We start from the raw sequence: 13,343 nt of genomic DNA on the forward strand, positions 1-13,343 counted from the left end.
GAGCGAGGCGTTACTCGAGGTGGAGAGAGCACTAGGCTAAGCTAGCTGCTGAGCTACTTCCATCTCAACATCTACCGTGGAGGACCACCACTGTGTCCCTAAAAGACAGTGGTTTGGAAAACTGGCTAAATGTCGGGAGAGTGTTGACAAACACAGCCGTCAAATGATGGAGAGTTGGAGCAAAGTGGACGAGGACAGCAGGGAGAGTCGCTAGTTCAACATGTTCCACCTGGTGGAATTCTGCCTCCAAGATGATCATATGTGTGAAGTTTTGTGTTCAAATATATGCTTTATAAAGTGTTTACTCATTACTTGTAAGATTTAATTTTTTTTATTTTTATCATGATTAATGAATTTCAAAATGTGCGATAAGTTAGTTAACACACAGTCTCAAAAATAATTGGTTACACCAAATTAATATTTGAAAAAAAGTTCAGAATTATTTAGGCTTCGTATTAACCTTCCAGAAACACATTGCCTCATCAGTATCTCAGAGGATTTGTCTCTGAAAAACAAATGTCATGGTTGATGAGGTTGCTGTGTTGTTTACCAGAGGGAAATTTTCACACTTTGTAATAACGTCTGGTAACACCTTAAACCACATGTGAATTCCAGGTGTTAATAAACACATTTCAACATCAACACATGATGCAATAATATTCCCTTTGCACGTGTGAGCTCTACCCTCAGAAGGGGTAAAACAACAAATGTACTTGTCTGTGAAAACAAACTGTTACTGATGAAACTTGTGGATGACTACATGACACAGTGAGGTAGCACAACATTACTAAGGTCCGCAAACTCAAAAGGCCATATGGAATGCAGCCTTTATTCATGTTATTTACATCTGTGCTTTCCCTACCGTGACAGTTAAACGTGCAATAAAAAATGTGTATATATTATAAAAACAATAACATTATTGTTTATTTGTATAGTGCTTATAAAAAGCGTTGTTATAAAGACATAGTATTAGTATCTGTTAGCTCCACTTCTCCACTGCTTAATAGAGGTCCCATTTACTTCCATCGAGTTCTCCAGTGACAATGAGTGATCGGCCAAGGTAGTTTTGAAAGGTTTCTATGATGTGTCCAAATCTTGTCAGATTTAGTTTTTGGTCAGAAATTTAAATAAGCACAGTTGTTTGGAGAAGCTGTTTCCACAGGAATAAAAAATAGATATTATAGATAATAATTCTGGAGCTGTTTAAGTTCATAACAGTGGTGGTAACTGAGTGGCAGAACCCCCTTTCGCTACAATTACTGCCGCAAGTCTTTAGGGGTATGTCTCCACTAGCTTTGCAGATCTAGAGATGGAAATGTTTGTCCATTCAAAAAGCTGATGCTAAGTCAGATTAGATGGAGACAGTCTGTGAAAAATTTTCAGAGTCCAAAGATCCTAAATTGGACTCCGCTTCGACTGGGCCATTTTAAAGCATCCATGATTTGATCTTCTAAACCATTCCATTGGAGCTCTGGCTGCATGTTTCGGGTCATTGTCCTGCTGGAGGATGAACCTCCGCCCCAGCCCCAAGTCTTTTGCAGACTACATCATATTTTCTTCAAGGATTGCCCTTGATTTGGCTCGATCCATCTTTCCCTGAATTCTGATTAGTTTCTCCGTACCTGTTGAAGAGAAGCATCCCCACAGCATGATGCTACCACCACCATAATCCTTTGTTGGGACTGTGTGCTAAGGGTGATGGGCAGTGTTGGGTTTCAACGACACACAGCGTTCTGCATTGAGGCCAAAACGTTCCATTTTGGTCTCATCTGACCTGAGCACCTTCTTCCACAGTTAGCTGTGTCTCCCACATGGCTTGTGGCAACCTCTAAACAAGAATTCTTATAGTTTACTTTCAACAGCGGGTTTTCTTCTTGCCACAATAGTTGTCCTGTGGACAGATTCTCCAACTTCAGCTTTGGAGCGATGCAGCTCCCCCAGCCTCTGGGTTGCTTCTCTGATTAATGTTTAATCATAATTCTATATGGTAAGCTCCTATGTCTTCATTGTACTTTGTGTTCAGTAATGGTCTAACAATTCTGAGGTCTTGACAGAACAGGTAGATTTATACTGAGATTATATTGAAGACATGTGGACCCTATTTACTAATTATGTGGTTAGAAATGTGACTTGAGTGAAGGGAATTGGTCACACCAGATCTGTTTAAGTTGACAGAAGAAGGAGGTGAATATATATGCATTCAACACTTTTCAGTTTTTAGCAATGCTGCAGCTGTTATTTCAATCCGGAGAGACTTGTAGAAATTTGAACAATGCTTCATTTATGAATATAAAATGAGGCAGAAATATTTATATTGCAAAGTTTGGGGGCTTGGACTGCCGTAGGATAGTCCGGGGGCCGGGATGCCGAGCCGAGATGAGGCATACCTCCCCCCCTTTGGGAGTCCAGACACTGGTGGTGATGGTAGAGAATAAGTGTGCTGCAATCTCCTGATATGCCAGGTTCTGCTGTAGATTGGAGGTGTCCAGGGTGGTGGCGGGTTTCCTTGGTGCGTGCTGAAATGACAACTGACAGCAGAAGTGAGGAAAACTGTTTTAACGTTTGCCTGCACCGATGGAATTGGTTTACGTTAACGGCACCCGCGTCTGGTTGGCTGGTACTACCCGACCCTGCCTCTAATCAGCTGGCCGTGCGCCCCCCCAGGGAGAGAGGAGACCACCCGGGAACCGCACAGCTTGTCCAGTCTTCCTGACTGAATTTTGGCCTAAGCTTCATTTAATTTTACTTTGATTCCAAGATCGTGGACCCAGCTGCTTACAAAGTAGACATTGGAAGCCTTCCAAGTGAGGGCGGTCGAGGTGAAGTCGGTGGGACACGAGTAGTAGGAGGTGGGTTTGAGAAAGACAAGCGTAAGTCCACGATTTTTTGGTAAAGTAGTTGACAAAGTCTCCCGGAAGGAGGGTGGAGGAGGGAGGATGACTAGGGGGTTTGAGGAGGTTGGAGAAGATAGAAAAGAGTTTTTGGGTGTTAAAAAAATGAAGATTCAATTCTGGATTGGTATAAAGAGCTTTTGGCAGCAGAGATAGAAGCAGAAAAAGAGAGAAGAGATTGAAACGCAAGCAGGTCCTCAGGTTGTTTTTATTTAGGCCATCTCCTTTCCGATGCTCGCATGGTGGCTCTCATGACACGCACCGGTTCAGACAGCCACGGAGCCGGAGGGGATTTGCCAGTCCATCGTATCGTAAGAGGACAGAGAGAGTCTAGAGAGTAGGAAAGAGTTGAGGGGAGAGAGTCTGCGACAGCATTCGGATGCAAGAGTGAGAAGGAGTCAGTTGAAGGCAGGGCTGATAGAACAGAGGAGGCCAGAGAAGAGGGAGTGAATGTTGCGACAAACAGGTACAGCGTCTGTTGATGGGGCAAGGTCGTTAGTTATAGAGTGGGAGAGAGTAAGAGATGAAGAAGTAGTCAGACACATGAAGTAGAGTAACAGAGACGTTAGTGGTAGAGCAATTTCTGGTGAAGATGTAGTCAAGTTGATTGCCGGCTTTGTGAGTAGGAGGAGCGAAAGAAGAAAATAGGAGTAAGAGGTGACTCCAGGCCCTGACCCCGGTACCGGCCCCGAGACTCCTGGCCCCGACCCCGGTACTGGCCCCACGAATCCTGACCCCGACATCGGTACTGACCCCACGACTCCTGACCCCGACTCTACCAGTCCCGGCCCCGAGACTCCTGACCCCGACTCAGCCAGTCCCGGCCCCGAGATTCATGACTCCGACGCCTCCAGTCCCCGCTCCCCGACTCAGGCTCTCTCCCTCCCATCCTGTGGTCCTCTCCCACCCTCCCGTTGGTGATTTGAGGGCCGTCTGGGATCTGGCCCTTGAGGGGGGGGCTATGGCGGGGGCTGAGCCGGCAACTCCAGAGGCTTCATGCGCCGCGCAGCCGGCGACTCTGGTGGTTTCCCGTGTCCCCCAGCCGGCGACTCCAGAGGTGTTCCGTGTTTCCCAGCCGGCCATTCCAGAGACGTTCCGTGTTTCCCAGCCGGCCATTCCAGAGACGTTCAGTCGGCGCTCCGGAGCCAGACTGCTGACCGCCCGCCGGGCCGACCCCCGGAAGCCCCTCGGCCGTCTGGCCGCCCGCCAGAGTTTCCCGGGCAGTCCGACCAACGTCTCTGGTTTCCCTCCCTCCCGCCCCTTGTCCGCTCTCTGCCAGTTTTGAGCCTTCTGGAATTCGGCCCTTGAGGGGGGGGGGGGGGGGGGGGGGTACTGTCATGGTGGGGTTTATTTCCTGTCTTATTTTGTAGTTTTCTGCCTCTTGTCTCCTGTCATCCCATGTGATTGTGATTGTTTCGTGATTGTCGCGTCATTGTTGATTGTTGGATGTTCTTGGTTCCTGCCTATTTTTGCCTGTGGTGGAGGGGCGTGGTTAGCTCAACTGCAGGGGGGAGAGCGGGGGAGTGGTTCAGCGGACGGTGCTGGTAGGTGAGGAGAAAGCACAGGTGGAAATAATCTGCACTGATTGTCTCTGGTAGGATCCAGATCGGGGGACATGAGCCGAGCAGAGCTGAGCACGAGAGTGGAGCACGAGAGCTGAGCTGAGCTGAGCTGTGCTGTGCAGAGCTGAGCAGGACAGAGCAGAGCCGAGCAACAGCACGACGAGCGGCCTCATTCCTGCTCACTGACCCCTTGAAAAATAAAAAGACTTATTGCTCTCAACGCGTGTCCGTGCGTCCTTACGGAACCCGGCGGTGGTAGCGCTATCACGGCCACATTGCCCCTTGGCCCTTTCTGAGTTTTTGACTATTAGTCAAGTCTTTTTGGTTTGACGTCTGCATGCCTTACCCGCACCCTGACACTCACATGTCTTTGTCCTGCTCGTCTTGACTCCCGCGAAAGACTCCCTTGTCTTCGTCCTGCTCGTCTTGACTCCCGCGAAAGACTCCCATGTCTTTGTCCTGCTCATCTTCATGCGGCGAGGCTTTGCAAACGCTGAAGCTGACGCTTCACTCAACCTCTAGTTAAATACTCGTCAGTGAAAGTCGGCTACACCGCTGACCACTCCCCCATCATTTTGGAAACAAAAGGTTGATTGCCCTCACCAGAAACTCCTCAAAATGCGAAACAACAACCGCTTGACACCCTAATCAGTGAATAATCTCAATTGTGCTGTTTTGACAAACTGAGAGTTTAAGGATTCAAGTCTCTTCTGCTTCAGAAGAGAAGGCAAAACAGACTTAGATCGGGTCAAACCTCGCAAAGATAGGAGGGCACGCTAGCAGTTAACTTAAGGCTGGCACATGCTTCTGCGTCTGCGTAGTTGCATCGACGCACTTGTTTCAATTCATGGTTCTAAAAGTCTTGCGTGTGTTGCAGAGCAATTCACCGCCAGAACAATAGGTGGAGTAACGTGTTTTTTGTCAAAGACGACATAGAGAGTCACGTCTTTGTATGTGAAAGTCGTTGGTTTGTTTATTTATTTATCATAGACTTTATTGCCCCGTGCATCGTCACTGCTGCTTTTCATCGCGGACACATTTGTCCCGTATTTTCCTGCACAACTTTGTGCACCTCTCGACTGGAAAACCGGCGTTTGAGGAGATCTCCCTCCATGAATCTAACCCGCTTCTACAACCCGCCAATGACAGCCTGTATAAGCGGTCATATTTATGCATTTCTTCTGACAAAAGTTCTTCAATCTGATCCGTTCACTCGTAAACATTCTTCGTTTTAATAATGACGGTATCGGGCTGTGAACAGTCCCAAGTACTTGACTGGTCACTAAAAGTGATCAGGGCCCCTAAACTGTGGAAGCGAATTGAGACAGGCAAATTCAATGTCCTTTTTTAAATCTCTTCTAAAAACTCACATTTACCATCTGAATTGTTTATATATCTGGCAGATTTTATCTTATTTATTTTAAACTGCCTGATTGGTTTTTGATGTATTTTGGAAAAGTTGTGTGCGTATTGTTAAGCTGTAACTTACCATATAAATAAGTTATTATATCATTATAATAAGGAATACAGTTTAAAACAATAAATCATGATAATGACTCAATTTGTTTCAGCATGCATTTACATAGTGGGCACACTTTTTAAACTTTAGATTTATTGTGTTAATGCAGGCTAGGATTGGATAACTGGATAACAACCTTATAATTATTTGCATGATTTGGTAACTGACTGACATATTCACAAATTTGGTCATCAAACTTTAACGAATCTTTAACAAAACTTTAACAACGAAAAAAAAGTTAAGAGAAGTAGCTTTCCATCACTTAAGAAACTAATGTGCTGCTTTATGTCTCGTGGGAGCAAAAGAGAAATGGGAGGAATAAACTTACAAAGGCAATTGATGATGAGGAGGAGGAGGTGACTGGGGAGTTGAGGAAGGGTGGAGTGGCATCAGAGAAGAGTAAGCTGCACTATATCTCGTACCTTCAGAGGATCTTGAAGTCAGCAGGTTCAGGTCATCACCTCTCAGCACTGCATGATGGACGGCATGGAGGGAGCACAGCTCTGCTTCCCTCAGCTCCTGAACTCTTCCTGCAGAGGTTTATTGCGTCCTCGCACTGAGAGTATCCTGCTCTACACACTGCTCTCCTCCATTGCCGTGCTCACGGTCCTTCTCAACCTGCTGGTTATCATCTCGATCTCCCACTTCGCACAGCTTCACACCCCCACCAACCTGCTCCTGCTCTCTTTGGCCATCTCAGACCTCCTCGTGGGGTTGCTGGTAATGCCGTCAGAAATGGTGAACGTCATAGAAACCTGCTGGCTGCTCGGCGACCTCCTGTGCACTTTGTTTTCCGTGCTGAGTTTCACTCTTACCTCAGCCTCTGTGGGAAACATGGTGCTCATCTCGATTGATCGTTATGTTGCTATTTGTTATCCTCTGCAGTACCCGATCCAAATCACCCGCAGCAGAATTGAGCTGTGTGTGTGTGTGTGCTGGTCCGCCTCGGTCCTCTACAACGGGCTGATTTTAAAGGACCATCTCAGGCAGCCGGACAGAGATAACTCCTGCGATGGGGAATGTAAAGTGGTGATTAACAATGTCTCTGGCGCGATCGACGTAGTGTTGACGTTTTTCGTGCCCTGCTCAGTCATCGTTGTTCTGTACGTCAGAGTGTTTACGGTGGCGGTGTCTCAGGCGCGCGTCGGGTCTCATTTCACGGCGGTTGTTTCGGTAAAAGTCACCGCCAAGAAATCAGAGAGAAAAGCAGCCAGGACTCTGGGTATGGTGATCCTGGTGTTTTTGATCAGTTTCTGTCCGTTCTATTACCCCGCTCTTGCAGGACAGGAGATATCAAACAATGCTTCATCTTGGGTCATTGTGTCCTGGCTGCTGTTTTTCAACTCTTGTTTGAACCCACTCATATATGCTTTGTTCTATCCGTGGTTTAGAAAAGCGATCAAGTTAATTGTTACCCTAAAGATACTTGAGCAGAACTCGTCTCAGGAAAATATCATTTGAAGTGACTCCACACTTTTATCATGAGCTGCATGACTTTTGTAAATAACCCCATGGAAGGTTTGTTTTGGGTTGATTGCCTTCTATTTACTTTATTTTTTCATGTATGCCTAGATGATATTGTATTGTTTTAATTATAGACGCGTTATGCTACTTTCTCTCTAATTGATAAATTACATTTATTTTGAAAGGTTCAAATTAATCGCATTTTTGTATTATGTGTGAATGTGAACTTGACAGTGCGGCTACGGCTACAGACGAATGCACATTTTAACAAGTGCGATAGTTTAACGGACCTGTATGAGGATAAAGCTCTAAAGGTGGAGATTGTTTACAAGTTTAATAAATGTATTTTCACCCCAAAAAAGAAAATAAAGAATTACGTTCACCAGCGTGTGTCATGTCACTTCATATACGGAGATCCATTACAACCTTTGTGAAAATGTATAAACCTCAGTTTTCTATAATGATAAAATACCGGGGTTAGAAGATAATAGACGCACAATTTGGAATTTAGCAACAGCGTTCTTCAAGATTGAAATATATTTGCAATAAAAGCACAAACACATTTATTTATTAGCAGATATATGGTACAAAAAACTAGCACCATAATAAAAGGCGTTGCTTTTTGTCATAAATAATGATACTGATAATGATGCACAAAAACAGTGAAACACATTTATTTTTACAAAAATAACCAAGAAAGAACAAAGAGAATGAAATACTTTTAAATATAGTTTAGTTTACTACAAAGTTACATTAAAAACAAATCAAGTTAAACAATAAGTTGATGCTTAAATCCTCATCTTCTGGAATGAGACCGAGGTCGTCAAACTTCTGTAACAGAGAGCACAAATAATACATGAGACAAAAAAGCAGCCAGCCGTTTCCTGACACTTGTCATTCAAACAACCATTCATTGTTAATACGTCTCAAGCAACTAATATACTATCTGATGAGATAAGTTAAAAAGACAAGACGAAAAGAACAATGCATGACTCGTGTTTTTTCACCTTTTTAAAAAAAAGACATGACATTTGAAATGCAAAATAACCTGGAAATCAATTTGTAAGATGGCAGTTTGCAAGTAATAAATTGCATTTAGGACATTACAATATGGATGTATGTAGTTATTGTAGATCTAATTTGTGTGTAAATAAACAATAAATACCAGGGATTTCATGCGGCCAAAAGTCATCACAAGCTGGACACCGCGGCTCTGCTCTTCCTTTGAAGTATCTGGCCACACATGGGTTGTGTATTTTTATTCCACAAGTAGGATTCTCACACATTTGGCACTGAAAAGATAGATTTGATCAATATTTTGTATTAAACTAGTGAACATTGGTTTTAAAATGGAAGATAAGAAAGATAATCTGAAACAGAACTCCAGAAACACATTATTCAAAGGGGTTCCAAAGCAATATTCTTACTTTAATTTCTCAAATTCTTGTAATCAAAACAGCTTAAAATAGTAGAAATATTCAACTATATTTACTTACTATATTACAAGATTTGATTTGAGAATTATATTGCCACATAGAAAAAAATGTATCTGTAATGCCACGGCCACACAATTAAAAATTAGCTAGAGAAGAGTATTTCCCTTTAAGCTATTATACATGCAGTAACGCATTTCTTACTTAAGGTAGTGATTCAATGAAATTACTGCTACTGAAGTACTGAAAGTGCTAAATGTTATGGACTTAATTTTGGTTTATTTCACAGGGTATAACGTTTAGGATAAATAACAGTAACAGGGGGAACATTTACCTGGAAGGCGATGCTGTGACAAATGTGGCACACTTTGACTTGCTCTTGATACATTGTACGAATGTATGGCTCCATCTCTATAATACATCTGGTGGACAAAGTGTATTCACCCCGTTTCTACATTAATGAACAAAAATAAATTACACACCGATTAAACAAACATAAATAGAGCAAGAGGTTCTGGAATATCACAGCAAGGATACTAGTCAAAATTGCTCTAGTTAGATGACTTTAGTTGGTAGTAGTATTTTAAATGGTTGAAAAAATAAATAAAATGAAGAAGACATGGGGTGACTAACTTGTATGAACAAGTATGTCAAAGCTACAAACATGATAGCCTATCTTAAGATTGCATTGTTTATTTCTCATTTTAAGTTATAGGCAGCAATCCCGTATAATATTTGGCATCTTTCACCAGACTAAATTGCAAAACTCTTCATCAACTTTATTTCCCGACAGGGAAAGGCAGATTAGGTAGAAGTCTTTTATACGAGTGCTCAATTGATGTTAAAACTAGGGCTGTCAATATATTAAATAAAATTAACGTATCAAATGCAAATTTTGAAATTGATAATGAATGTTTCTTTTGTTGTTACAATGTTGTTTTTAATGAATGTGTGTTTATCTTTTAAAGTCTTTTTTTATAATCTTGAGCTTCCGTTCCCGCAAGAAAACAAACGTACGCTAACTACATTAAAATATTTTAACATTAATCTCAGCCACATTAATCGCATTTATTTTGACAGCCCTAGTTAAAACATACCTTTTGAGCCAGACAAAGATAGTTAACCATTTGAAGGAAATGAAGCAGTGAGAACATTGTATTTTGACGTTGTGTTGGAAACACCGTGTTTTACCTCACTGAGCCATTTGTCGTGCACGAGTCGGTTCAAAAGGTGCTCCGTTTCGCTCTTCTTCAGCTTTTTCGTGGTCAGGGTGTCGGCGCTGTTCAGGATCTCGGTGGACGAGGCCTTGCCGTTCTCAGAGCCCACAATCAAGTCCATCTGATTCAGAGCAGCCCAAGTTATTCATTTGTTCATTTTCCCATGTTCTAATATCAGACTCCAGATTTTCCATGGTGTCACCGAGATTTTTCTGCTCACTATTTGTGATTGTTTTAGCAAAGTTGTGTTTTGGATGGTGCAAGTTTGATTTATTGCTTAGTTTAACTATAAGTGTTGATGCATACTTCTACAAAAGGAGGAATTTTAAAACGAGGCTGTTGTACTGGTTTGCAATAGATTCATCCGTGTTGTCAGGTTAGAGTGTAAATAGCAGTACAGGGCAAAACCAGAGCTTGATAGTCATAGGATTTCCTCCATTTACAAATGCATGGTCTAAAGTGATTAGAAAACCTGGATAAGCAGGATTTTCTTGTGAAAATTTCACTTACTGTTTTCCTGAACAACTCTAGCTCATTGTCGGCGTAATCTGAAGACATTCTGGTGACATCAGTCTCAGCCATGTTCACCTGGACAGAATTCAAATAAAACAGGGAGTAGCTTTTTAACTTCAAACTATGAACAATATATGAACTGTTTACAGTTTACACTATACTTAATTTTTCCCCTTTGTAACACCTTGAAGTGTATCCATTAGTTCATTGGAATTTGGGGAAAATGAATCATTTAATTTTAGATTTAGAGATCTATTCTGGATTTAGATGTATGCTCATTGTTCAGGAGCTAAAGATATGTAACATATAATGAAAGCATTTATGTTGGATGGACTGTCCTTGTATGTATATGATAGAATTTATTATTTCTTTATTGATTTAACAATTTGTTGTGTAAAATAAAGACGAAAAGAATCAAACGATCTGCCGTCATTCGCGTGAGGAAATGGAGTCACATGTCTGCAGCTCAATGTAGCTTAATGACCAACACTGAAGGAACAACGCTACACCCTCGGTTTAATACTTCAGGTTGCGGACGCACGCTCTGCGACCGCTGGCGAGCGCGTGCTCTCCTGTGTGTATTCACAAGTGTCTGCCAGCATCCATTGGTGCGGTAGTGCCGTGCACAACGAAAAAACGTGCAGACTTTAAAAACAGAGGGGAAACACTGACTTAAATGAATACAAATAGAAGGCTAGCTACTGTAGCTACACAAGCAGTAGGCTATCGTCAGCTGCCGCGAGGACGCAGTCATCACAGTAATGTAAATAAATACAATTTTCAATTGGCTCAGGCACCGAAAGGAAACACCAAAATCTGCATTGTGTTTTGTTATGGTAGGTACCGGTCGTATAGGAGCTCGGTACCCAACCCTACATACCAATGCGTAAAACTGGTGGCCGTTGTCTTCAGACATCCCTTTTCTGATCTGCATAAACAAAGGCTGCAGCTTTAAGTTGATGGCATCAATGAAATCATCCAGCTTGTCAGGGGCATGCTGTGCTGCAAAAAAGGACAATTTTTGAATACCAAGTGTCCTACTTGTAATTTCCCGGACTTCTCAAATAATGTATTGTTCCTTTCAACTGATATTGTAATGTCCACCTTAGTAGAAATGCAGCTTTGGGTTCACCCGAGTATAACAAAGGTATATACACATTAGAAATAATATGCAGCAAATACATTCATTTTATTGTGAATATTTCCATTTCTGTATAGTTAACCATTTTAATTAACCAAAAGCTAAAACATTACAAAGACGAGTTTGTAAAGTTTAGAAACGCATTACATTACCATTTATGATCAATGTAAAGGGCAAACATTGAGTTGGACTTAATGGGTGAAAAAGTTAAGCAAATGCAAGTATGCAGAGGACTTTCAATTAAGGGAGTAAGTAACCCTGATACAGAGAGATCTATTCTGGATCAATAACTTTACAAACGTTTCGTTATATAAAATGACTCACTGTTGTGGGTTTCACAACAATATTGATAGAGCGTCGTCGCCCCTTGCTCATCAACGATGCCGTTGGCCATCATGGTCTGTAGGAACCGTCGATGGCTGTCTCCCATCTGTCTTGACATGTCTCTGGAACAACGCAGACAAGAAGATACCGGCAGGGTTTTACTTAACTAATTAGTATAGTATAGTATACTATAGTATAGTATATTCATAAATCCACCAGTGCACACAAAAAAAAATAACGCCCATCAAGGAATCACCAATTTTAGTGAAAGTTACTTAGCATCAACCTGCTGTTAGCACAACGTTAGTTGTCCGATACGGTGATAATAACAAAGTTAAAGTTTTGTATTTGGAACGTAACGTTAGCTAGCGGATGTTAATGCTAAGGTTAGCTAACTTCACTTAGATCAACTGCTTCAACAGCCGCAAAGTAACGTTAGCTAAATTGAGCTAACTTAACCGTTAACTTACTGACCAGCGCCAAGTTGGAGGTTTGTATTGATGAATAACGTTATATATTTGCAGTTTAGCTTTCCGGCGAATTAAGGTTCGGAATCACCAGCAGAAACGAGCTTCTATAGTCATAATAGGTCATGGAAAAGTTTACCATCTGCCCTCCAGTAATAAACACTTCCTGTTATTTTTCTTTTCTTCTTCTCCACTTCCTGCCTTTTACCGGAAGTTGCATGTGTGGTGAGATATCGCCACATATCCACCATTGTGCAACTAAACAAGGATATTTAGAATAATATTGATATTGACGGTAATCAAATATTGAATACAATACTTGATTTAAAACTAATAAAAGGATTGACGTAAAAAGTCTGTCAGTAGTACAACTGACTTTTCCCAGTCACAGCTTCACGTAATAATCAGGACAAAAACTGTAGGTTTAATTAATTTTCTTGCTGAACTTGTAACAGACACCGGCAAGTACGCTTGGAAAGACTCTCATTCTCAACACAACAACAAAACAGCCTTGTGTGCTTCTGAAGCTCCTGACCATTAAAACTGATATGTTGTGTTTATTCAGTAGCTTTAATCGGGGAATAGACATACTGTAGATCATAAATTGCTGATAAAGTTAAAAGGTATATTATTTAGTATTTGGCAATATACAGAAAAAAGGTGACAGGTATAAATAGTTAAATGTAAAGACCTTATTCGTCCTGAGATAAACATGGAAGTGTTTGTACTGAGAGGCACGTTAAAAGTATCTCCCCTGAACGTGAGTAATTAAAAACAGACAATGCATCAAGTGTTGTAGTATTTGTGCTGTG

The 13,343-nt window shown here is 41.8% G+C and overlaps 2 protein-coding genes across 7 annotated transcripts; one reads left to right on the plus strand and one right to left on the minus strand.

Annotated features, from left to right (window-relative positions):
- Positions 1-5,960: 5,960 nt before the first annotated feature.
- On the plus strand, positions 5,961-8,260 carry LOC120825263 (trace amine-associated receptor 13c-like). Its single transcript, XM_078080490.1, has one exon. It carries the CDS (start codon positions 6,447-6,449, stop codon positions 7,431-7,433), a length of 987 nt encoding a protein of 328 aa, XP_077936616.1. The 5' UTR covers positions 5,961-6,446; the 3' UTR covers positions 7,434-8,260.
- nsmce1 (NSE1 component of SMC5/6 complex) lies at positions 8,095-12,928 on the minus strand. 6 transcript variants are annotated; one of them, XM_040186794.2, is made up of 8 exons: positions 12,671-12,928; positions 12,065-12,186; positions 11,480-11,601; positions 10,597-10,674; positions 10,061-10,207; positions 9,204-9,320; positions 8,602-8,728; positions 8,095-8,267 (listed from the first exon to the last, which is right to left on the minus strand). In XM_040186794.2, the coding sequence occupies exons 2-8, from the start codon at positions 12,180-12,182 to the stop codon at positions 8,260-8,262; spliced, it is 717 nt and encodes a 238-aa protein (XP_040042728.1). In that variant the 5' UTR covers positions 12,183-12,186; positions 12,671-12,928; the 3' UTR covers positions 8,095-8,259. The 6 variants fall into 6 exon arrangements, with proteins under 6 accessions (XP_040042728.1, XP_077936620.1, XP_040042727.1 ...); XM_078080494.1 differs by having other exon boundaries at positions 11,480-11,596; positions 12,671-12,811; XM_040186793.2 differs by having other exon boundaries at positions 12,539-12,811.
- Positions 12,929-13,343: the final 415 nt, after the last annotated feature.

Source organism: Gasterosteus aculeatus, chromosome 9, assembly GCF_964276395.1.
Source record: "Gasterosteus aculeatus chromosome 9, fGasAcu3.hap1.1, whole genome shotgun sequence".
NCBI lineage: Eukaryota > Metazoa > Chordata > Actinopteri > Perciformes > Gasterosteidae > Gasterosteus > Gasterosteus aculeatus.

Excerpts from the sequence above, each read along its gene's own strand:
- LOC120825263 (XM_078080490.1), top strand. The coding sequence starts at position 6,447 with ATGATGGACGGCATGGAGGGAGCACAGCTCTGCTTCCCTCAGCTCCTG.
- nsmce1 (XM_040186794.2), bottom strand. The coding sequence starts at position 12,182 with ATGTCAAGACAGATGGGAGACAGCCATCGACGGTTCCTACAGACCATG. Across the intron at positions 11,602-12,064 it reads TTGTTGTGAAACCCACAACA|CACAGCATGCCCCTGACAAG; the intron begins GTGAGTCATTTT and ends CCTTTTTTGCAG. Across the intron at positions 10,675-11,479 it reads GCCACCAGTTTTACGCATTG|GTGAACATGGCTGAGACTGA; the intron begins GTATGTAGGGTT and ends AATTCTGTCCAG.